The sequence below is a fragment of the Camelina sativa genome, chromosome 3 (assembly GCF_000633955.1).
Source record: "Camelina sativa cultivar DH55 chromosome 3, Cs, whole genome shotgun sequence".
NCBI classification, from domain to species: Eukaryota; Viridiplantae; Streptophyta; class Magnoliopsida; order Brassicales; family Brassicaceae; genus Camelina; species Camelina sativa.
In genome coordinates, this window is record NC_025687.1 from 3,533,919 (window position 1) to 3,534,866 (window position 948).

The 948-nt window shown below is 37.0% G+C and overlaps 1 protein-coding gene across 1 annotated transcript in view; it reads right to left on the reverse strand.

Moving 5' to 3' along the window:
* LOC104766654 (calreticulin-3) overlaps window positions 1-948 on the reverse strand; it is a gene marked incomplete in the record, with an annotated part of 7,227 nt that overhangs the window by 2,002 nt on the left and 4,277 nt on the right. The window contains 5 exon segments of the mRNA XM_019243352.1: window positions 11-78; window positions 164-221; window positions 313-399; window positions 524-571; window positions 691-747. Of these exon segments, the coding sequence (XP_019098897.1) occupies window positions 11-78; window positions 164-221; window positions 313-399; window positions 524-571; window positions 691-747 (318 nt within the window).

A 948-nucleotide genomic window follows, 5' to 3' on the forward strand; every position in this document is an offset into this window, starting at 1 on the left:
TAGAACTTACCTGCCACACTTCAATGCCTGCATATTTAATAGGCTTCAGAACATAAAGATCTGGATCATCTTCAAATTCTGTGAAAAACCAAGAAGCTCAACCTTAGTGTTTACGAAAATCATAAATCCATCCTAAAACGCAGTTAAATAGACAGAAACATGCCTGGGTTATCTATCCATTGGGTCTTCCATTTTCCCTTGTAGTTTGGGTTTTTGATCCTCTGTAGGAAAGTAATGTTTTGAGAAAATGTCAAATGGTGTAGAAGAAAATTTGGTAATCTATATAACCATTGATGACTGTCAAATAATAACCTTTGCTTTCCAAGGACCTTTGTAAGCAGGATTTGGGATCTTAGGGGGTTCCCAGAGACCGTTTTCTTCCTCGTCCCAGTCTTCAGGCTAAACAAGTAGAGAGAGATATATATTCAGAATTTGCAGTGATAAAAGACGTAGAAAGAATGATGGATGCTTGAGACTAACAACAAAACAATCAGTTAAAGAATCCAATTTAACAGTAACATACCTCTTTAGCTTTACGATCTGGAATTTCACGGGGAATAGAATCATAACCCTGTTTACAAAAGAAAGAAAGAACTGAGTGCCTTGAATCAAACTAAGAATTCACAGTATGGGAGCTGAATAGCTTCCTTTCAATACAAATAGTCATTTCTATACTGCTACGCAAGTCACCTCGGGTTTGACATCGTTGGGGTCATCGATATATTCTCTATCATCCCAGTCCTCTGGCTGCAAAAACAGATCGGTAAAATCTATCAAGGTGAAAGCGAAAGGAATTTAGTGTAACTGCATATCTTGATCTTGCTAGGAAGATAAAGATCAAAATCGTAAAAGGCTATCCAATCTTGCAAATGTTTGGTTTAGCAATTCAAATTGCATAAAGAAAGACTCCTGGAAACCTTACAAGCACCTTACCTTCTTTGCATTCTT